The 23,012-nt window shown below is 38.9% G+C and overlaps 1 protein-coding gene across 4 annotated transcripts in view; it reads left to right on the top strand.

The window, feature by feature from the left end:
• MAML2 (mastermind like transcriptional coactivator 2) overlaps nt 1-20,306 on the top strand; it is a 368,844-nt gene extending 348,538 nt beyond the window's left edge. Inside the window, exons 3-5 of one of the 4 annotated variants that reach the window (XM_023225667.1) lie at nt 6,365-6,568; nt 12,324-12,435; nt 16,946-20,306. In XM_023225667.1, coding sequence (XP_023081435.1) covers nt 6,365-6,568; nt 12,324-12,435; nt 16,946-17,961 — 1,332 coding nt within the window. In that variant the 3' untranslated portion in view covers nt 17,962-20,306. The remainder of the gene's footprint in view (nt 1-6,364; nt 6,569-12,323; nt 12,436-16,945) is intronic. The other 3 variants (XM_023225664.2, XM_023225665.1, XM_023225666.2) reach the window with 3 other exon arrangements.
• The last annotated feature ends 2,706 nt before the right edge of the window (nt 20,307-23,012 follow it).

Raw genomic sequence — 23,012 nt, 5'->3', positions numbered from 1 at the left:
ATAGATAGATAGATAGATAGATAGATAGATAGATAGATAGATAGATAAAAGCTTTGCTATATAGGGAAGCTTTTGCTATATAAAGAGTCTAGTATCTGTATAGACTATGAGTCCAAAATTCTTGAGTATAGCAGTTCGATCAAGAATATCTAGCATCTTCTTAAATGGCAGATGAGGATGGAAACATTTTTTTAAAAATATGTGAATGTATTATGAGATCTTCACTACTGCTTTGAGATAATTTTAAAACATTCTCAGAGTAAAAGAGCAGAGACGAGATGACTAAATACTAGCAGTGGTTAGGGATAGAGCAGTGAATTTCTAATGACAGGGCCAAAGACTTAGAGGAAGAAGATGCTCACCAGCGGGCCTTAGAGTGAGCTCAGGACCACTTGTGTACAGCTGAGAAACACTGAAATGAAGATCTCAAATGCTTTTTGATTGGGATGGCATTTTGAGAAAAAGATGTATCCCACTAAGAGATTGTGATTCTAAAACTCATAAAAATGTTGTTTGTTTTAGGTTCATAAGAAGTCCTTTTAGTATCTTTTTACTGCTTTCCCCAAGGCCCAGAAGAATGCATGATGTGCAGTAGATGCTTAATAAATACTTGTTGAATTAGTGAATAAGAGTGCAGTGAGGGTAATAATTCTAAAGACAGATTGATTGATAGAACCTTATTAAAAGAATACAAATATATTTTCATTGGTCTGGCACTCCTGTGCTGGGTTAAAACAAGGACCAAGAAGTTTTATCCATACTTAAGCACTGGCATGCTACACTATCTCAGGCACTAACACTATAAAAAGACTTTAAAATCTCTAATGCACACGCACACACACACAAACGTGGAAAACTATCTAGAAGTGCACAACAAATACGCATTACTGTACACTCATAATTGATTTAAAACCCAGGAGGCTTGGATCCAAAACCTATTTTGTAGGTTAGAACCAAACACTATACTTTTGTAGGTAAAAACGGAAAAAGAACATGTAAAATGAAAGATCCTGAAAGTTCATGATTTGAACCAGTCATTGACTATTCCTTGCTGCCAAATCAATCTTTAACTACGGTTTCTCTAGAAAACTGGGTTTTCTATCATGTGAAAGACTACATTGATGGAAATAGCCTAATTCTTTCACAATCACACACACACATGCACGCACACAGGCACACATACTCTCATCTATCAGCTGAGAATGTGCCATTTTTACCAAGGCCTTCATATGCACTTCAGGAGAAAATGTGTGTCGGGGAAAAACCAGATGATTTCTATTAAGTTCTACATGGGTTGAATTTAAGGCAAAGAGTGAGGCTGAGTATGAAAATCAAAGCCAATACATCGAAGCAGATTTTTCTTTCAAACTATTTTATGTACTAAAGTTTGCACAACGTGTTGGCAATGACAGCAAGCTTGTAGAAGGAGGTGTTTTGTGTTTTACAGCAAACATAAGGGCAAAAAAAATGCAAGAGCAGCCAAATATTACTTCAATCATGAATTCAAAGAATGTACGTAGTAGGTATGTGGTAAAACCCATGAGCTAGGAACTATAAGATTTTTAAAAATTTTACAAAATTCCAAGAAAGAGTTTATCTCTTATTCTTTCCTCCATACCAGGGCACCTCCCTTCACCCCAGCACTAGTTTCAAATTTGGAAAACCCTTCAGACCTTAAGGGAAAAGGGTCCCAAGGTATCTTTTGGTACCATGAAGAAAAGAAATTACATTTAGCACAGTCTATCTGTTTGATTAGAGAGAGAAAGAGACATAGTTACATTTTCCTGGCATGCAGATCTTTTATAAATCTTAGAAAAGGGTGGTTTTCCAGAATTCTCTGGAAGTTATTTTGGAGTTCATCAATTCTGCCAACATTGAGCACTCTGTCTACCTCTTTTCTTTCTCCTCATTTTCGCCATTTCTAAATACATTTTGGTCTGTAGAAAATGAAAACCTGCCTAGCACAGAGTAGACATTCAGTATACTTTGTCAAATTCATTAATGGATTGATGGATTCATGGGTGACTAGGCATCAGGTGATCTGAGATTGATTGAATGATTGATTTTTCCTTCAACTTTTAATTTCCTGGGTACATGTGCAGGATGTGCAGGTTTGTTACATAGGTAAATGTGTGCCGTGATCTGAGTTTTAATCTTAAGACACTAGTAGGTGTCATACCACCTAATGGAAATGATTGCTTTTTGTTATCATAACTTTGGGTGAGTGGATATGTGGAGTGTGTGGTATGTGTAGCTTATCTTCCCAGATAAACTGTATGCCAGAGATCTTAAACTCAAATGGCCTACATGGACCAGGCAAGTGATAGAAATGAGGAAAATGAGTGGGTATAATAAAGTAAGGAGTAGTAGAGGCTGCTGTGGCCAACTGGAGAGAACAAAGAGCAATTTGTGTTTCAAACACAATGGGGGCCAAACACACCACATCTGTAGTCCAGGTACACGTACAGTGTGAGCTCCTTCGCAAGACTCTTTGGATGTAAAACATCTCTCTAATATTTAAAAATACAGAAATAACAAAATAATAATAGTTAAAGTGTATCAAACATCTCTACTAAGTCCTTGGTACTGTCTAAAATTCATCTTGTCAAATTTTAGGTAATTAATATATTACCTTTATGTTGCAAATGAGTAAACTAAGGCATGGTATTTAGTAAATGTACATGATTGCACTATGCATAAATAATTGGATGTTAAGAGAATAAAAACCAGAACAGCAAAGAGCAAAGTTAACAGAGACCTGAGCTGAGCCCCCAAGCAAGAAGAAAGAAGCATACCCCAAAAGACAGCCCATCAGAGAATGATACCCCACCCATCTTCTGGCATCTTCAAGTAGGAGGATGAAGGTAATTTCCCAAATCCCTGGGTGGCTCATAATCTGCAGTATAACTGAGACCTCTACATTTCGGAGAGACCTGACACAGAATGGCTTTCTGTAGTCTGTGAGTTCTATCTCCTTTGTTTCACAATGAAAACAGACTATTTTTCCTATGTGTAGAAATAACTTTAATAATTATGAGCAGCTATTGTTTAGTAATAGGTATTGGATTATCTCCCCTAATTCTTGTAGGGAACCTGTGACATCCATACTGTTATTATTTCCTTTTTACAGATAAGAAAACTGAGGCTTAGAGAGGTGAATTAACTTCTGCCACATCACACAACTAAGTGTCAGAACTGGGATATGAACCAAGGTGGACTCATCTCCAGAGCTTATGATCTCGTCCATTGCAGGGCAAGGAAAAGAAGACGAAAAGAAAAGTGTTTTGAATTTTTCTACCTATGCTTGTCAGCTACTACCAAAACCAAACCAAAACAAACAAACAAAAGAAACCACAAAATCTTATTTTGAAAGTCTTGCGTAAAACTCCAAACTATATCAAAGAAAAGAGCAGACTCTTTCTATTCTGGTTCAAGTGGAGAGTAGAAAGCAAACTACCATCTCCAATACATTCTCTCCCACCTTGATGTCTTCCCCCACCGCTTCCAGCTGTCTTTACGCTTCCCTGATCCTGCCTCTTTCCCCCGTCACAGGCTCTGCTTCCCTGTCCTTAGTCAGGGTGCACCCAAAGGCCCAGTTCCCAATCCTCCATGTCTTTCTCCTCCTTTTGCCCCCTGAAACACTTAGCTCACAGATCCTCATCTCCTGCTATTCTGTCAATGACTCTTAAGTGCTCGTCTCCAAGCCCACGTTCCTAGTGGCTTATAGAACACAGGGGGTGAAACTTCTCCAAAATTCATGATGGATTTAAAGTTGAAAGAACTGACTGGTCATAGGGGTGTAAATATATTAGAGGATGGTTTCCTTAAGCTGCTCCAAGGGTGTACCTCAGAGATGGCTGTACTTATTTTTTACTAACTGGTGAAGAGATCTCCCCACCCTGTCCTCACTCCCCTGTCCTTCTCTCCAACACACTTCCTTCCACCTTCCTGACCTGAGGGTGCTCAACCCTGGGAAGAGTGCTGCATGAACTGAGGGGTTGGCCCAGGTTTAAAGTACAAAAATCTTTCTTCTCTATGCTTCCTGTCTCAGGTGACAGGCAGTAAAATATACTGATTGAGAACTAGAGTCATGGGGTCAGACAGAGCTGGCTTCAAATCCTCCTCGGCTACTTACAGCTATGTGATCTCTCTGAGCTCAGGTTTCTCATCTGCAAAGTTGGGTTAATAATACAAGTTCTTGCTCATTGTTTTTTGGGAGGAGTGAAGGAGATAAATCACGTAAAGCACTGACCACAGTGACTGGCTGATAATAAGCCTCAGTGGATGGTCGCCCTTAGGATTATTTTGTAACCCTTTGCTTTTGAGGCAGCCGGTGAGCTCTGTAGCCCCAGAGATTACAAAAGGCCAAGGCTTTTGGAGTGTGGCTTACTTATTTATTTATTTCAGCTTGTCACATAAAGAGAAAGAAATAAAAGAGAAGAGAATTTCCACAAATGGTGTACCTACTACCACTACTCATGTGGTATCATGGGAGTTGCTTTATGGTTTTATTTGTTTGTTTTTGTTTTGAGACAGAGTTTTGCTCTGTCGCCCAGGCTGGAGTGCAGTGGCACAATCTCAGGTCACTGCAACCTCCGCCTTCTGGGTTCAAGTGATTCTCATGCCTCAGCCTCCTGAGTAACTGGGATTACAGGCACGTGCCACCACACCTGGCTAATTTTCATATTTTTAGTAGAGATGGGGTTTAACCGTGTTGGCCAGGCTGGTCTCAAACTCTTGATCTCAGGTGATCCACCCGCCTCGGCCTCCCAAAGTGCTAAGATTACAGGCATGAGCCACCACACTCAACTGCCTGCTTTATGTTTTTATATCTTGTAACCTCACACAGTTTAGTTGGTGAATGACAGCTGGATTTTTTTTGCTGGGCGTGGTGGTTCATGCCTGTAATACCAGCACTGTGGGAGGCCAAGGATCTAGGATCACTTGAGCCTTTGCGTTTGAGACCAACCTACGCAACATAATAAGACCCTGTCTCTACAAAAAATGTAAACATTAGCCACCCCGTGTCTACAAAAAATTTAAAAATTAGCCAGGTGGTGCACACCTGTGGTCCCAACTACTTAGGAGGCTGAAGTGGGAAGATTGCTTGAACCTGGGTGGTTGAAGCTGCAGTGAGTCATGATTGTGCCACTGCACTCCAGCCTGGGTGACAGAGTGAGGCTCTGTCTCTTAAAAAAAAAGAGAGAGAGTTGGATTGCTTTTGTTCCCATGTATTCAGTGTTTCCCGAAGTGTATTCCCTGGACCAGTGAGTATCAGAATGACCTAAGGAGGTACCCTGATCTATAGCCTCAGAATCCCTGGGACAAGTCCAGGGCATCTACCTTATAAGCTGATTCCCAGATCATTCTAATCAAAGTATAACAATTTTTGACTTATTGTTTATATCATATGATCTAAAATTTGATTTTGCATTTTCTTGTGTTTATACACGTAAGCATTTCTCCCTCACTTGGGTGATAAATTCTCTAAGGTGATAACTATATTTTCTAGTCTTCTTATAACCCTACTAGTGTACTAGTGCAGAGCTCAATCCTAAATACATCACTGGGAATTAATGAGAATATTCAACTGGCTTTAGCTTACTGTCTTGCAGAGTCCTGATCTGTCAATGCCAAAAAATTGGTAGAGACCTCAAATTAGAAAGGTAGTTCACCAATACCCAATATTATTTGATATACAATTGAGTTTTTAATCAATATTTTCTCATTATCAGTGTGTCGGGTATTCTTTTACTGAGCTTCTTGTGCCAAGATACCTGAATTGTTGACTGGGGAACAAAATTTACAAGTCCTTGAGAAGTGAAGTCCTTTCCAAGTTTGAGTTTATAAAACAGAAACTTACAGGACTTCCTGCCTCTCTGTCACAGAAAGCTGAGGGAAGGCAAAATGCCTTCTGTCTAAAATGGTTTCAACTTTTAAACACATGAATTAAAACATGATTTTCATTGCAGGATCAGCAATGATACATGCTAACTTTGGGAAATGGAAGGATCTGTTAGGTTATGATGTTTATTCCTGAGAAATTGAGAGGTTTGCCATATGTTTTTATGGTAGTTTTCTTTGAGGTTCCATAAACACCTTCTGGAATGTGGAGGTTCCACCATCAGAGTCCTATGGGAGCTTTTCCAGTGCCCTAATGTCATTAACTCAGCTGCTTTGGTTGCTGTGATATGCAATTACTTCTTCTACATTTAAAAAGCGATTCTCTGATCTCCAACCCATTTAACCATGTTTGATATTTAATAAGATCAAAAATGTTTGGAATCTGAGTGTATGATCTTTGTGTTACATTTTTCTTTTTTTAATTCACAGTAGCTTTTCCTTCCCCCTTTCTCTTCTTTAGGATCAACACTCTGTGGTAGGCCAGAACACAGGCCCCAGTCCAAGTCCCAACCCCTGCTCAAATCCAAACACTGGAAGTGGTTACATGAACTCCCAGCAATCACTGTTGAATCAGCAATTGATGGGAAAGAAGCAGACTCTACAGAGGCAGATCATGGAGCAGAAACAGCAGCTTCTTCTCCAGCAGCAGATGCTGGCTGATGCGGTAAAACTTTCTCTTAATTTCTACTGAGCAGACCTGACCCACCAGAGGGAGTTTATTCTTTTCCATTTATATTTACTGTGCCTACTTACGTGACAGCAACAAAGATGTCCCGACTGTAAGAGAGGATAATTCCATACATTTAGTGTACTGCAGGAAGAAAAAAAACCAAACTTGATTTAACAGCTGCTGGACAGTTGGAATGCATGGCACCTCTGCTAACCAGCCCTGCCCAGCCCAGGAATGTCTAGAACAACCAACATAAGCATTTGAATCAGGCAAAAGAAACCAGTGTTGTTCCCCAGGCTTAAGGGGCAGAAATAGTAAACTGAACTTGAATCAACTCAAATCCAAACTGATTTTAGAGATAAGAGTTTTAAAAGCAACTTTAAAAGCCAACATGGAGCCTCAAAACCAAGATTTGGCTTCTAAAATAAAGCAACTCACAATAGGGGATTTTTTAAAAGAAAATGTAAAATGCATTTCCCGTTTGCACTGTATGTACTAGGTTGATGCAAAAGTGATTGTGATTTTTGCCGCTACTTTTAATGGCAAAAACCGCAATCACTTTTGCACCAACCTAATATTTGACTTTTTGAGAAAGACAAGATTGTGTTTACCACACACTACCCATGCATTAACCCTCGTTCAGTATTTATCTGCTCAGCGCTGGCTTCATTGCCTCCCTTCAAACTATTTGGCCAAATGAAATAAAAAGTAAGCATCTCCAGGTGAATTAGAGCTAAGGTATACAGAAAATATTAAAAACAAAACCAAATAATTTTATATTCAAGGAGCTTTGTAGTAAGAGTCAGAAATGCAGGGTATCACAAGGGCTATAATTATTCAGTAAATAATAATTTGCAATAAGGGTAGAACCATAAACAAGGCAAATCCTCTCTTCACCTTAAAGAAGCCTTGAGCATACGGAGGATATGTCAAATAAATTGGCCAATTGTAATGCGTGTGATTAAATGCTATACTCTGGGAACTACTAGAAATGATTTCAGAAAGAATGTTCTATCTACTGAATATCTGAAAGTGGAGTAAGAGATGAGACGAAGAGTAGGAGGGTTATTTCAGCCAGAACAATGAGCATATTCAAAGACCTGGGGACAATAAAGGATACTACATTTTATGTCTGCCAAGGTATTGAGTGTGCACAAGAATGGGGAAGTGATGGGTAAAGATGCCGGAGATAAGAGGCAGGAGGGTAGGGCTTGAGAGGCCAGAATTTACACTGAAAAGCAACAGAAGAGATTTTAAGGATTTAACACAAGGGGAAGTACTAGATTCAGATTTGCATTATAGTAAAAGTATAAAAATAGTAAGAGAAAATGTAATGGAGAGAAAGATTAAATCCAGCCTGAAAAGATTGAGGACGGTCTCCCAAAGAAGTAAAATTTGACACTGATTTTGAAGGACTGTAGGATTCTGATAGAGTAGGTGGGGTCCACTATTGTAGGTGAAGGGTGGAGCAGACACCAAAAGATGCAGCCTGGGTGTGAATTTGTTGGTTAGTTTGAGATTGCATTATGAAATATTTAATGCCTGATAAAAAGTAAACATAGTCTAACAATCACATTTTTTTAAGGAATTGCAAGTGGACTAAGTTTTGTGTTCAGGACATGTGAAAAGAAATAGTGAGAAGTAAATTTATTTGACCTGGAATAAGGAATATTGAGACATAAGATTACAGATGACCTTGAATACTGCCATAAGGTTTAAGGGAGTCACAGACTGGATCACAAAGTGACACAACTGGTTTTTTCTAGAAATCATAGTTTTGAAAACTCCAGTCCTCCCCCCGTTCCCTTCCCCTCCCATTTTTATCCTTATAAACTAAAGAACTTAGAAACAAGGGCAGCAGAGAGAAAAACATGTAATCTAAGGTTGACTTACTGGGTACACTTTCATCACTACCATCAATACTACTAATTTTATGAATTATAACATGCAGAGTTTGATTTTCAGCTCTTATTAAAAGGCAAGGAAGTGGTAGCATATACATTCCATGAGGGTTCTGGCCTGGCACTGGCCTAACTCCCACTGGGCCCCAGTTCAGTCACCACTAGGACAGGTGCAAAGGGCAGTGGCATAAACTGTGAGATGAATGAGAATAAGGCTGCTCTTTTTGTGATTTTTAAAAACCATTCACATGTGTCTTTGTTTGGACACCATTGAGGGTGTCTGTGCTTTTTAGCATATCCAGGAAGAAATGGTCTTTGATACCACTGTACATTAGCATATGCTTTGTGGTCGTTTGCAGTCAGTTGGCAAGGCCGCATAGGCACCTAAATTGAGATGTTTTCTCATGAAAGTTTGTTATCCTTATTCTCTGTTATTCTCCCACCAATGAAGCACAAAGAAGAGACATGAATAGTACTTATTACAACGGACATGATAATTACCAACACGCATTGTGTACCTACTGTGTGCCAGGCACCAAGCTGGATTTTCACAGTATTAAATAGAAATATGAGGGAGGTCCTATAATTATCCACATCTCACATTTTTACAGATGAAGAAACTGAAGCAGAACAGATATGTACTATAACAGATGATTTCTATAATGGGTTTTCAAGTCTAACAGAGTGGGTTATCGTTAGATAGTAGTTCATAAATTAAATTTCCTATTGCACAGAAGTAATCTCAGAAATGGCCTATGTGTTTACACTTGCACAGAATGGGAATGTCATTCTTTTGCAAAATGTAGCCGTCTCTATTCAGTATTGCAGTCTAGTCTTTGCTGCTCTTCAGCACAAAAGAACAACATGGCAGCTCTATGTTATGTCCATATGCAAAGTAATTAATCTAAGTCATTCGTAAACAAGTAGTTTAAGAAACCTAAATTTCTGGATATATATATACACACATATATATGCATATATATGTATATATATGCACATATATGTATATATGTATATATACACACATATATGTGTGTGTATGTGTGTATATATATATATATATGAAAACCCTTTGAACAACAATTTAGCCCTCTAGTGGAGACAAGCCTGACCGACATGGTGAAACCCTGTCTCTAATAAAAAAATACAAAATTAGCTGGGCATGATGGCGAGTGCCTGTAATCCCAGCTACTTGGGAGACTGAGGCAGAAGAATCGCTTGAACCTGGGAGGCAGAGGTTGCAGTGAGACGAGATCATGCCGTTGCACTCCAGCCTGGGTGACAAAGTGAGACTCCATCTCAAAAAAAAAAGTCAATAATTAGATTGAAGAGATATAAAAATAAATCCAGGTTTGCAATATAGTCTATGATGGGAAGTCAAGCACCTTCTTCTCTCTCTTTACCTCTCTCCCTCTCTCTCTTTCTTTCTCTCTCACACACACACACACACACACACACACACACACATCCTGTCTTCTTCAGTATAAACAGTAGAAACACCTAATTACATAAGAAAGAATGACAGATACTTTTGGAAAAGAGTGGATTTCAGAAACTCCCATGCTTGGCATAAAAATCAAAACTGTCATCTTACACAACAGTTTACAACAGAGCTGGTTGAACATCACCACATTTGGGTTCATGGAACATCTCAAGCTGTTTCTTAAACATTTAGGGTTTGGGCAAAACCAAAAAGCATTTCACCAACCACTTTTTCCCTTAATTTGTAAACCCATGTTTAAAAGAAATGTAATCCATATGTTTCTGATTCATTTACACTTAGCTCATCAAAATTGTGTTTTATATGAATTACTTATGTGCAAAAAACTGTATCTTTCAAGCTTTTTTCTTAGCAACAAGAATTTAAATTTGGTTTGTTGTTGTTTTAAGGCTTTTTCCCCTCCTTTATAGTAGACTTATTCTACTAAGAAGGTTTGGAATTTGATGGGAAACTGAGAAACACATGGTTTAAGTCAGTTCTAAGTTAGGCAGTGCATATTTGTCTTCCAGCTAATTTACCCATGTATCTATTGCAAAGGTTTCTTTTCTATTTGTTGACTTTTCTATAATTATAGTGTTCGCCCTCTACCTATGCTGATTATTTTTATCTTGAAAATTGAGATTGCTTTGGGATGCATACAAAATGGCAGTGAAGTCATTCTAAAAACTCCCTGATCCATACCAAACAAGATAAAAGGCAGCCCTTAATTCCCAAAGCTGATATGATACTCACAGTCAAGCCATTTTGTTCTCTGTTGGGTATAAACAATCCTACAGAATGTCAACCTCAGACAAGGTTACTCTGAGACCATGAGGAAATAAGACAAAATAACACTTCATAATTTTGTCTAAAAACAGACACAAACAAGGTCACTGTGCAACCTCCAAAACGCCAAACACCCCCCTCTCTTGTTAAATGAGTGATAGCTACTTCTTTATTTAATTAGAATTGACTTTACTTTGTGACAGCTTCCAATCTAGAACAAAGCACCATTTCCTTAGACCCTCCCGAAATCACTCGAAGTCCAAATCTCAGGACAGATTCTCTCTAACATTCTCCTACTGAGATACCCTGTGACCCCTCATGATGTGTGTTCTCCCTTGCTGCAACAAGTAACAAAGCCAACAGCTGTGTTCCTAGTGGTCTTTGACTGAGGATATTGACCTATTAAAAGAATGTCTCTATTTTTTTTCTTAGCTTCCAACCTCACCTATTCTAAAAATCAAAAGGCTGATTCCAAATGGAAGAAATGAAGGGAGGGCAGCAAACCTGTGCTTTTAGAATGGGGAGCTGAGAAACAGAGTAGCAAGGGGCCTGGTACTGTGTGTCAGGAAAGAGCCTGAGTTTTGGACTCAGGATTTGGTCTCAGTTCTACCACTGTGTGATTTTCAGCAAGTTACTTAGCCTAACAAGGCTTCCATTGCCTTATTTTTTAGGTGGAAATAATCATGCCTACTTTTAAGATTGTTTATAAGGAGGTAAAAAAGAGATAAAATTCATATAGTGCCTATATCGGTACCTGTTGGTGTCTCCTGACATCTCCTCCTACCTAGGGTTATCAGATTTAACAAATAAGAATACAGGGCTGGGCGCTATGGCTCATGCCTGTAATCTCAGCACTTTGGGAGGCTGACGTGGGTGGATCACGACGTCAGGAGTTCGAGACCAGCCTGGCCAACATGGTAAAACCCCATCTCTACTAAAAAATATATAAAAATTAGCTGGGCGTGGTGGTGAGCACCTGTAATCCCGAGGGCTCAGGGGGAGGAAGATCACTTGAACCTGGGAGGCAGAGGTTGCAGTGATCCGAGATCGTGCCACTGCACTCCAGTCTGGGCGACAGAGCAAGACTCCATCTCAAACAAACAAACAAACAAACAAACAAAGCAAATAAGAATACAGAATGCTGAGGTGTTCTGTATTTTATCTGAAAACCCTACCTCCTGTGCTTTCCCCACTGTGTGGGACCAGAATTATGTATAGGTACCTACCAAAGCATATCAGGTGTGCTACCACATAAAATTAGAAATTAGCATCTTGAAAAATCACAGAAATTTAGTTCTCATTGAAATTGAATTGAAAAATAAAGAAAATAAGACGTTACTAGAACCAAAACACATGTTGAGTGTTATGGAGAAGTAGAAATTATACTTCCATACAGGAAGTTTATTGAAATTGAAAAGATTTGTCTCTGAATTAAGACTACAAAATAAGGTCATGATTTGTAACCCATGATTGCAAAATTGTTCTTATGTTACTTTTCTGAAATTTTACAAAATTTTACATCCATTTTCACAAGTGAAAAGGGAATGATGCAATGTAACATGTTTTCATATCTTTTCTCAAGGAGAAAATTGCTCCACAAGATCAGATAAACCGACATTTGTCAAGGCCACCACCAGATTATAAAGACCAAAGAAGAAATGTGGGCAATATGCAACCAACTGCTCAGTATTCTGGTAAGCATCCTTAAAAATTCATAAAAGTTAGAGCTGTGAAAGGAAAAAAAATTCAATTTTCAATTATCCCTGTAACTCACATATGATTGTAATATCTTTCTTAGAATTTCTAACTCCCATTTGACTTTCATATCAAGACTACACTTCAATATTTTTTAGTCCTTTCATCAGTTTTTTTTTTTTCATCAGTCTTGCCCTGTACTCACATATTTCACCACTCTCTGGACTACCTCCAAGAACTCAAAAGAGCTAAATATTTTTCTGTTAGGTTCAATCACTCTCCTCCCAAAGATACACCTTAACCCAGGTAGTGGAAGGTAAGCAGACATTTCTTCCTCTTAGTCAGGCACATGTGTAACTTTGACAAATCCTAGTCTTTTTGTATCCACCATTGAGCCCATCTCCAAGGTTTCTCCTTCAAAGACGAATAGTCCTGCCACCAAGGAATACTTGAAAAGCAAATTAAGTTTTCACAAAGTCTCTCAAAAACACCACAGGTGAACTCTATTTAAATCACAAAGCAAATCTTCTTAATAGCTCTCTCAATATAAAGTAAATGGTAAGTACAAAAGTCCCCTAAATTCTCTCTCCTCCCACTCATTAAACTCCAAAAGAACCTTTCCCAAACCCAGCCTATATTGCTCTGCCTTCTCCTATTTAGTATCTATTCAATATACTTCTGCCCAAACTGTCTAAAACTCTCTGCACTTTCTAATGTAAGTTAAGCTTATGCTCTTGGATTTCCTAAGTTCTCTCTGCCTTACCTGTTACCTTCATCTGTCCAGGAAGCCACAAAGAAGATTCTCTAAAGAAAGGAAGACTGTGAACACTTCTATTTTATTAATATTTGCTGGTACTGTTAAGTGTACTTTTAAATATGTTGTCCTGACTTATTTAAACCCCCTCAGATACAACAGGTTGCCTCTTTCAACTGAAGTTGAGAATGGGACTGGGCTCAGTAGCACATGCCTGTAGTCCCAGCTATTCTGGAGGCTGAGGTGGAAGGATTGCTTGAGCCCAAAAGTTTGGGCCAGCCTGGGCAACATATTGAGACACTGTCTCTAAAAACAGCAAATAACATTAGGAATGGAATGTATGTTTTCCACTCTCTAAGATTACTTTGCCTCAGGGCAAAAACAGGATTCTCTAGTTGATTGTCCTCAAGGAGACTGAAAGATAAGATGTGGTTTCCAGTCATGTGTTGCTTAATGATGGGGGTATGTTCTGAGAATTGCATTGTTAGGTAATTTTGTTGTGCAAACATCATAGAGAGTACTTATACAGACCTAGATAGTCTAGCCCACTACACACTTACGCTATATGATATAGTTGATTGCTCCCAGTCTACAAACCTATACAGCACGTTACTGTGATGACTATTGTAGGCAGTTGTAACACAATGGTAAGTGTGTGTGTATCTAAACATAGAAAAGGTTCAGTAAAATATATTTAAAAAGATACAAAATGGTAAATTTGTATAGGGCCCTTAGCACGAATGGAGCTTACAGGACTGGAAGTTGCACTGGGTGTCATTGAGTGAGTGGCACGTGAATGCAAAGGCCTAGGATATCACTGTACACTACTGTGGACCTTATAAACACTGTACACTTAGACTTCACTAAACTTATTTTTTTAAATTTCTTTCTTTAATAATAAATTAACTTTTACATTAATTTTTTTGCTTTGCTTTACAACTTTAAATTGTTTAAACTTTTGACTTTTGTGATAACACAGCTTAAAACACAATCACGTTGTACAGCTGTACAAAATTATTCTTTTCTCCATATCCTTATTCTAGAAGCTTTTTTCTATTTTCTTACAATTTTTTAAATTATTTTTAATTGACATACAGTTGTTCATATATATGGGGTACAGTAGGATCTTTTGATGTATGTAAACAGTGTATAACGATCAGATCAGGGTAGTTACCATAACCATCACATCAAACATTTATCATTTCTTTGTGTTGGGAACATTCAAAATCCTCTTCTCGGTATTTGAAAACATAGCATAAATTATCCTTAACTATAGTCATCCTAGAGTGCTACAGAACACCAGGACTTATTCCTCCTAACTAGCTGTAATTTTGTATCCATTAACCATCTTCTCTCTACTTTTTCTCCCCACATCCTCCCCACCTCTAGAAACCACAATTCTACTCTCTACTTCTGTGAGAGCAACTTATTTAGCTTACACATGTGAAGGAGAACATACGGTTCTGTGCCTGGCTTATTTTACTTAAAATTTTTTTAAAATTTTATGTTTTTGTTTTTATTTTTTAAACTAAGACACAAACACAAACATACACACATTAGCCTAGGCCTGCACAGGGTCAGGATCATCAATATCACTGTCATCCACCTCCACATCTTCACCCACAAAGATGATATTGCTTAATCTTATTGGCATTGTATGTCATCTCCCTTATTGTTCAAGTGTCTCCTACCTGGCTGTTATCTCTCTTCATCAAACATTGCCCATTACACAATGCGCTACACAGATACAAGGAGATACAAGAGACTGCTCTTGCCTTCAAAGGGTATGTAGTCTAGTTGGGGGCATATTTATAAATAATAGCAAGGCTAATGTGTTCATTTGGCCCTCAGTCTTTCAGGATGTATACCACCTAGGTATCCTTAAGCAGCAGGGGATAGCCCACGTTTACAACTGCAGACATGCTCTCCCCATCCACTGATATTGTGATATTCTTTTGTGTGTTAAGTTCTGTATTTCTCAGAATCTCTGACTCTCTGGGCCTCTCTGATAATCTTTGCCTCCAAAAATGTTTCCTCATGATGACTTTACCCTCCAGAAGTTAAGAAGATTTCAATATGTTGATTAGTCACTATCTGTTGTGTGGAGCCTCTTATTACACAGCCTGTGGCTTAAGCATTTGTTCCATATTGTTGCAGAACCTTCTCCTTAGTTCAGCTAAAACCAGGCTCTCGTCACACGGCCAGGAAAGATTAGGCTCGTGGACACATAGAAGAATGAGGAAAAATTGAATTTATTGGGCAAAAAGGAAAAATAACTCTCAGCAAAGTGAGAGAGAGTCCTGCTAGCAGGTTTCCCACCTCACAGATTGAACTCCAGGTCACCACACAGGAACAGGAGAGGCCAGGCTCCTCCCTGCTGCAAATGGCATGAACTTCCCGAGGCTCCACCCTGTCCTCCCAGTGCACAGGTGGGCATTATTCAGAAAGAGTCAGTCGGAAACAGACTTCATCTGGGACCAGCAGTCCAGTTTTTCAGCCTTCAGGCTGTGTTAGGTTTGAAGGCATCGGGGAGACCCTTGTCTGCCTCCTGGGTCTCTGTCAGTATCCTATCAGTTATTGACAGGCATCAATTTAACTGGCAGGCACTTTGAGGCTCCACGGATTGCCCAATACTAAGTGCTAAATGAAAGATTCAAAGGGCAAATACTGCTGGAGAGAGGAGACTGGAAGATAAAAGAAAGCTTAATAGAGAGCTTCGGCCTTAGCCTGAGCCTTGAGGAAAAGGTAGGGCTCAGTGAGGAAGGGAAATGCCATAAGCAAAGGTGGCTCACAGTGCATTGAGTAACAATTCAATAGTAACTACACTTCTTGGAACTGAAGACTTTCTTTATGGAGATAATTTCTAGAACATTGAATTCCAGATGTTTAAAGAGATGGAGATTTGGGCCAGGCCCGGCGGCTCACGCCTGTAATCCCAGCACCTTGGGAGGCCGAGGTGGGCAAATCACGAGGTCAGGAGATCGAGACCATCCTGGCTAACAAGGTGAAACCCCGTCTCTACTAAAAATACAAAAAAAAATAGCCGGGTGTGGTGGCAGGCGCCTGTAGTCCCAGCTACTCAGGAGGCTGAGGCAGGAGAATAGCGTGAGTCTGGGAGGCGGAGCTTGCAATGAATGGAGATTGTGCCACTGCACTCCAGCCTGGGTGACAGTGAGACTCCGTCTCAAAAAAAAAAAAAAAAAAAAAAAGAGATGGAGATTTAGCCTTTGAACACTGGGAAGCCACTGGGGCAGCTTCTTGAATGGGGATGATTCAAAGAATGGGACATGATTTTCAAGGCCATAGTTTGGGAATATTAATCTAGGAGCCGTGTGTAGCATTCATCCACACTTTCTTATTTGGACCTGGAGTAAACAGTAACATGGATTTCATGAGAGCTGACTAATCAAGACTATAGTCTCTGGACTTGGAACATAGTAAAGCTAATTCAAAATGGAAGATTGACTATTACCTCCCTTCAGTGACTTCAGAAGAGGAATAAAATAGAACCTACAAAATAGAACTATTTTAGTCTTCTTTTTGTAATGTGTAAACTTTTGAACCAAAGAGTGACCTCGGGTGCTCCTTCCTCCCAAAAGCTGTCTTGTTCCTTTTATATAATTTCTTTGATGATTATTTCGCCTAAATTGTCTTACACCTGAAAGCAGTTTCAGATTAACGAGTTATTGAAAAGTGCAATTACAGAGGAGATAACATACTGTTACGAACTAATAAAATTCTCTTCTTTTTCTCAGGTGGCTCATCCACAATAAGCTTAAACTCTAACCAGGCTTTGGCAAACCCAGTTTCAACACACACCATTTTAACTTCCAATTCCAGCCTCCTGTCTACTTCTCATGGGACAAGAATGCCATCATTATCTACAGCAGTTCAGAACATAGGGATGTATGGAAATCTGCCTTGTAATCAACCTAGCACATACAGTGTCACTTCAGGAATGAATCAATTGGCCCAACAGAGAAACCCAAAGCAATTGATAGCAAATCAAAACAACCCTATGATGCCACGGCCACCTACCTTAGGGCCAAGTAATAATAACAATGTAGCCACTTTTGGAGCTGGATCTGTTGGCAATTCACAACAACTGAGACCAAATTTAACCCATAGTATGGCAAGCATGCCACCACAGAGAACATCAAACGTAATGATCACACCCAACACAAGTGCACCAAACTGGGCCTCTCAAGAAGCAACAACCAAACAGCAAGAAGCCCTGACATCTGCAGGAGTCCGCTTCCCCACAGGTACACCTGCAGCCTATACCCCAAATCAGCCATTGCAACAGGCAGTAGGTAGCCAGCAATTTTCCCAGAGGGCAGTGGCTCCTCCTAACCAGTTAACACCAGCAGTGCAAATGAGACCCATGAACCAAATGAGCCAAACACTAAATGGACAAACCATGGGTCCCCTCAGGGGTCTGAATCTCAGACCCAATCAGCTAAGCACACAGATTTTGCCTAATTTGAATCAGTCAGGAACAGGGTTGAATCAATCGAGGACGGGCATCAACCAGCCGCCATCCCTGACGCCCAGCAATTTTCCTTCTCCCAACCAAAGTTCCAGGGCTTTTCAAGCAACTGACCACAGCAGTGACTTAGCTTTTGACTTCCTCAGCCAACAAACTGATAACATGGGCCCTGCCCTAAACAGTGATGCTGATTTCATTGATTCTTTATTGAAGACAGAGCCTGGTAATGATGACTGGATGAAAGACATCAATCTTGATGAAATCTTGGGGAACAATTCCTGAAGAAGAAAGGGGAAACAAAGCACTAAAAGGCAGTATTTTACAGAAACTCTGTAGAGGCTGAACTGTTGATGTTCAGGTGGACTACATGAAGATGACATGCTTAAAAATGGAAAGCAGAAAGTAACTGCAGTGATGAACATTTTGGTCCAAATTCTTGTTTTAAATCTTACACCCGAAAGTAAAACATTGGGATCACTTTTCCCTGTCTAAACTCCAGGACACAGTATCCAATTTATCCAAACAGAACTGTGGTGTCAATATGTAATTAATTGTGTAAAATAGCCTTCCCAACCAACTTCCTTTTTCCCTGGAAAAAAAAAAAAGAGGTAATAGAACTTGTAGTTTATTTAAACCCCATGTCATGAGGAGGTACTAGTTCCAAGCAACAATCTCCTTAATTTGCTCTAATAGATAGATATGGTTTAATCTTTCCATTGTGTCTTTTCATTTAATCTTCCCGAAGCTTGCAGGATAGATTGAAATATTATAGGTTTGTTTGGAGTAACCAAACAGTGTGCTAATTAAGAAAAAGTCAGAGAACCTAGAAAACATCCAGTGGATTACAGAATTTCTTCCCCAGATTCACTCCTCACTTTTATAATTTTCCCACAATCCTCTACTTCAGTGGGATGCTGTGTTTAGTGATTAAACAAAAATATAGAGCTGGGCAATTTGATTTTGGCTTCCACAACCAATATCTGAATCCATTCCAAATGAAATTTTAGATATAGCAAAGGCTTGTCCTAATAATACTGAAATATTGGTGCACACCTCTCTGCATTGGATTTAACTTTAAAAAAAAAAAAACCACTGGACTTTGCTATAAATGAGATTTGGCTACAAATAACCTGGGATGTTGCTTATTATGATTGATGCCTGCTGGTTTGTTCCCAAGCTGAGTAAAATTGAGCCTCGTCCTCCCTACTCATTGATGACTGAGGCTGGCTTACAAGAAAAGGAAGTTTGGAGACTAAAACCGAGATTAGAAAGTATCATGTTTTGGTTGGAGATAAGAACCAGGGGAGGCAAGTACCAGTGTGTACAAATTTATGTCACGGAATTTAAAGGAAAACATAATCAAGAGGGAAAATAATTTGTCCTTCATTGGACGTATTATTTGGATTTGGGTGAACAGCGAAATGGAATATGGTCTGTTAGGAGCGTTCTGTTCGTTCTTCTGTCCCTGATGTGGTGAATCATTGCCACATGCTAGTTGGACTCTTCATATCCAGGTTTTGTTCCTCAGGGGCTGAGCAGTATATCAAAGAGTTTTTGTTGAGTCGTTTAACCTCAGTGCCCACATACAGATCAGCTGTAAAATGGGGAAGACGTGTGCTGATTTGGAATGAATGCAAAATATCACTATCATTTTCCTAATTACAGAGGAGCAAAGGTTATCTTCAGCCCTTTCAGTTATACGCTCACATATTCAAATATCAAATGTAATTTAGCTGAAGTTATTTAATAACCAAGTCTTTCAATATCTGTTCAAAGAAAAAGAACACACTTTGAAAATTCTGCAAAACTCTCTCCCAGTCTTTAAAATGTCTAGAAGCACTCTCCTTCTTTACAATACCAACATCACTGGCCCAGAATCTTTCCTGTGCTAGGCTGTAAATATAAATAAATTACTTGTTTTGTAAACTTTTGTAAAGAATATTTTGGTAGAAATACTTAAAACATATTCTTTGGGTTATATTTATACATATGTGAAATAAATATACTATCAAAAGGTTATATTTTATACAAAAAGTAAATTGCTACCTTTTGTATGCTAATATACAAAGTTTTGTATAATATGATGGTTTATTTTTAGCTCTACACTTAAACCATAGGTGGTTGAGTGGGAACTTTTGAAAACTATCAAGAGGCTTGTTAGACAAATTTATATTCTGAAACCTCAATAAGAAAGCATTCCAGGTTTCAATCCTTGTTTTTTGTCCTGCTCCCAAATTCTTTTTTAAACCCATAGTTCTTATGTCTTATTTGATTCTTCTGCTGTGCACATTGTATTGGTCCTTGTTGCATGTAGTCTACTGTGTGTTTTCCCATTTTATAAGACAGCATTTCTCCATACAAAAAGAAAAAAAAAAGATGTACATATAAACACTTTTATTGTATGGCTCCTCCATGTTACTGTATATATCTGCCAGCACTTCCCAGTTACACTCCTGTGAGTTGGCTTATTTTTACCCTAACATAAATAGTATGTTTTGTAGTAGTTATCAAATTTAAGAGATAAAGCAATCAGAATGTTTGGATTTTCTTCTATCTTAATGTGAATTTCATAATTAATGTCTATTTATTCAGCTATTCATTAAAATACAGGATTCTTTGGGAAAACATGGTATAGTCTGTAGTTTCTGTTTGTTAGCAGCCTATTACCAAAGATGACATAATGTTCCTGAAAGCAGAGATAACAACAATTTGATAGACATATTTAGCTAAAACCTTAAGATTTACAACTTAAGAGCTATTGGAATACAATCTGCCATTTATAGAAATACCAGACCACTTAATTGTTGGCATTGTTTATCATCCTGACATAGAGAGGAGGTAGAAGTAATTTTTCTTTTTTGTTTTAAGTCAAAGAGTAGAAAGCAGTTTAAGCAAGTAACTCGGTCTTGGCTTTGTGTTAAGCCCTATGAAGATAGATAACTCTGCTCTAAGTGAATGTATTAATATTACCTGCATTACTGTAACCGTACCATAATGGTAAAGATTTCAACTTGTAAAACAAGTATGTTGTATTGAGTATAATTTCATGTATAAAAAACTGTTTTAAAAAATTCAGAAGTAGGCCGGGCGTGGTGGCTCATGCCTGTAATCCTAGCATTTTGGGAGGCTGAGGCAGGTGGATAACAAGTTCAAGAGATGGAGACCATCCTGGCCAACATGGTAAAACCTCATCTCTACTAAAAATACAAAAAATTACCCGGGTGTGTTGGTGGGCACCTGCAGTCCCAGCTCCTCGGGAGGCTGAGGCAGGAGAATCACTTGAACTCAGGAGGCAGAGGTTGCAGTGAGCCCAGATTGTGCCACTGCACTCCAGCCTGGTGACAGAGTGAGACTCCGTCTCAAAAAAAAAAAATTCAGAAGTAGTTAATGAAATCATACTTTCAGTCATCAGCAATATTGTTGCTTCATTATGCAAAGTTCTGAAAACTATTCATAATAATGGGTACTTAAAGGCAAGTTTAGTCTCTAGGAAGCTTCTAAAACGAGTGAAATGTTGACTTGCCTCAGTGTTCTTTAGTTCACTTAAAAAGTTTGTATTAACATTCTATATGCATGGCATCTACTAAATACTGGGGAAATACAGACTAATTCTCAAGCACTCTGGGCATTTGCCTGGCCTGCTGTGTGGCATTTGGTCAGACCAGGCTAGTGAACACAGGCTAGGTAAACACAGCCCTACTGGACATATTTACACATCCTTCTTGAGAGTCGAAGTTGAGAGTAAGATGGGCCTTTAGAGGAGGCAAGAAGAACCATTCCAAATTCTCCTGCACTGCTGTCTAAATATGTTGTTAAGCTCTCACTGGCCGTTTCCCTTCTACTAAAAAAGTATGTGACATTATCTTTTTTATTAGCATTGTTAATAAACCAATAATGAAATGGAATATATATATATTTTTTTGAGATGGAGTCTCACTCTGTCACCCAGGCTGGAGTGCAGTGGCGTGATCTCTGCTCACTGCAAGCTCCACTTCCCGGTTTCATGCCATTCTCCTGCCTCAGCCTCCCGAGTAGCTGGGACTACAGGCACCTGCCACCATGCCCGGCTAATTTTTTGTATTTTTAGTAGAGACGGGGTTTCACTGTGTTAGCCAGGATGGTCTCCATCTCCTGACCTCATGATCTGCCCGTCTCAGCCTCCCAAAGTGCTGGGATTACAGGCGTGAGCCACCAGGCCCGGCCTGAAATTGACATTTTTATATAGTCCACGTTCCAATGAGCCTGGAAGGTCAGATAGGAAATAAACAAAATCCACATTTAAAAAAAAATAAATAATATACATACAGATTAAGAGAAAAATGTGTAATTACAAAATTATCTATGAAGACCGTTGTGTAGCCATGGAAGTAGACCTGAGAGTGGAAAAGTAAGTACAAAAGAGAGAACAACTCAGCTCCTTCCCACCCTTTAGTTGCCAAAGGCTGTTCAAATTGTTAATCATTTTATCCACAATTTCTCTTTGACATTTCTGTGACTGTTTTTGCACCCAAAAAAAGAGGGTTTGGGGCTGAAATAACGCTATATTCCCTTTCAACTCTAAAACACTGTGTTAGATTTTCTTCCAAAACTAAGTAGAAAATCAGCCAAAAAAGACTCACTAGCATCCTTTCTAAAACAAAGAAATTTTATTTTAGGAGAAAACCAATACTTTGAGTAATATACTCCATTGGGTATATATTAATGAACTTTTGTGATCTGTAAATGGCAGTGTAACAGCTTCTAATATCCTTCCTAAATTCCTGTTCTCATGCTGCTATAAAGATACTACCTGAGACTGGGTAATTTATAAAGAAAAGAGACTGAATTAACTCACAGTTCTGTATGGCTGTGGTGGCCTCAGGAAACTCTCAATCGTGGTGGAAGGCAAAAGGTGGAGCAGATATGTCTTACATAATGGCAGGAGAGAAAGTGCACAGTGGAAACTGCCATTTTAAAACCATCAGATCTCATGTGAACTCCCACACTATCACAAGAACTGCATGGGGGAAGCACCCCCATGATCCAATCACCTCCCACTAGGTCCCTCTTAACACATGGAGATTACTATTTGAGATGAGATTTGGGTGGGGACACAGAGCCAAATATCATAGACGAAGTACCAGGAGTGTCCTAGGATCAGCTTCATTGGCAGCAATAAAATAACTAAAACCTTGTACCATGAGAATTAAGAAAACATATTGACCTTAGATTTTTTAAATCAAAACGCTGTTGCTTAGGTTTTTAAAACCACAATGCTGATCTGCATGCAATAATATCAATAGAGAGCTTCTGTTTGTTTACATAAATAGCATCCTAAGTTCCCTTTTATCAAA

This window comes from Piliocolobus tephrosceles, chromosome 13 (assembly GCF_002776525.5).
Source record: "Piliocolobus tephrosceles isolate RC106 chromosome 13, ASM277652v3, whole genome shotgun sequence".
NCBI lineage: Eukaryota > Metazoa > Chordata > Mammalia > Primates > Cercopithecidae > Piliocolobus > Piliocolobus tephrosceles.
The sequence above is the reverse complement of the archived record's forward strand: the minus strand, read 5'-3'. Positions and strand labels throughout refer to the sequence as shown.